Source organism: Buceros rhinoceros, unplaced genomic scaffold (assembly GCF_000710305.1).
Source record: "Buceros rhinoceros silvestris isolate BGI_N320 unplaced genomic scaffold, ASM71030v1 scaffold45294, whole genome shotgun sequence".
Classification (NCBI taxonomy): Eukaryota; Metazoa; Chordata; class Aves; order Bucerotiformes; family Bucerotidae; genus Buceros; species Buceros rhinoceros.
Window position 1 is genome coordinate 10,455 of NW_010408455.1, and position 1,618 is coordinate 12,072.

A 1,618-nucleotide genomic window follows, 5' to 3' on the forward strand; every position below is an offset into this window, starting at 1 on the left:
CTTCGGGCTACGTTACTCCTGGTTACAACAAGCCTTTGCATTCACTGACCCAGCACAAAATTGGTACCACAAAGTGTCTCTGGACAGAGAAGCACCCCAACTCTGCTCTGAACAGCAATAACCAAACCAATTATTCATAAGATCCAGCATGAGACTGAAATTTGAAAAGCAAACTTCAATCCTCACATGAACTAGAAACAACAACGGGACCTGAGCTGAGGCTTTCCAACATCACGTAAGCAGGGACAAGTCTCTAACAGCGACCAACTGGGCATATACAGGCAGGGGTGACAGAAGACACCGCCTTCGTCTGGGCTAAGAAACATTTTGTGGCTTCTGTTTGTACCCAATTAATGATTAAGGCAATACAATCCAAGAAATAATGCTACAGACCCACACAACTCAGAGCCCTCACTTCCCCACTGACACTTCCCCACACAGCAGAACATACTGGACACTGCACAGTCTACCCGAAGCAGAAAGACTGAAGAACTCTTACAGTTCTCGACAGCGTTGTCAAACTCTTGTCCACCTTCCTTTCTGAAGAGTGGGTACGTGTCGGGCTGTGGAAGCCGGTTGACTGTTACAAGTGCCTTCTGCATCTTGATCCTCCCTTCCAATAGGTGATCCCACAATGCTTCAAAAGAGAAAATAAAACAATTTTAGCAAGCCAAAGCACTCGTTCATCACGAAGGAGCTGTTGATTTAACAGCACAGGCCCCCTCCTTTGGGCTTTGTTACTCCTGGTTACAGCAAATCCCACTGACTCAGCACAGAACACAAGGTTTCTCTGGACAAAATCACATCCTACGATCCTGACTGCAATTCTGTGACCCACAAAAAACCCCACCCCTTGGCTTTCTGCTCAAAAGGCTATTCTGCAAATGGACGTTCGACAGTTTCACAGGACAGACAGAAAGAAATTGCATTTGGCATTATATTTTGAAAAGAAATAGAAGCAGCATCACTGTCACTCCCCACCCCCACCGACACTCCAAGCCTGTTGAGTCCTGGTTCAGTGGAGCCACTGGGTTAATACACCTCCGAACCTGAGGTTTTGTGCCAGCAGTGACACCAGCCTGCACAGCAGATTTGGCAGAACATCTGCAAATGACATCGGCTGCCACAGCATGCCCACGCTGTGTGCTAACAGCAAATTAACAGGCTGAAGTGTTTCCTAACATGACCAGTTTCTAGAGTGTCAGCAAGGTGAAAGTCTTGTCAGAATACAAAGCAAACCTGCACAAACCTATCTGGTTCTTCACAGCATTTCCTTTTTCTACTTCTTCGGTCTCTTGTCCTTTTGAGAATGTCATTATCCCCCCATCATCTTCGCTGTCTTTGGTTTCCTTTATATTGTTGTGGGTTTCACTCTCATACTCCTCCTCATCACTTCCTTCTTCCATGCTGGCATCGTCTTCATCTTCCCCCTCGCTGCCTTCCACATCATCCATCCCCTCTGTAAATTTCTCGAAGTCTGTGATATTCTGGAAACTGAACTTCGGTGCCTTGGCCTTGACAGACGGATCTGCCTCTTTACTGTCTTCCAAGTCATCCTCCTGGGCACTGCCAGCACTGCCGGGCTTCTCCTTCGTTCCGCTGCCTACACTGCCACGCT

The 1,618-nt window shown here is 47.3% G+C and overlaps 1 protein-coding gene across 1 annotated transcript in view; it reads right to left on the reverse strand.

The window, feature by feature from the left end:
- Positions 1–499: 499 nt before the first annotated feature.
- Positions 500–1,618, reverse strand: part of LOC104492318 (protein AATF-like) — a gene marked incomplete at both ends in the record, with an annotated part of 1,605 nt that continues 486 nt past the window's right edge. The window contains 2 exons of the mRNA XM_010134857.1: positions 500–637; positions 1,250–1,618. Of these exons, the coding sequence (XP_010133159.1) occupies positions 500–637; positions 1,250–1,618 (507 nt within the window). The remainder of the gene's footprint in view (positions 638–1,249) is intronic.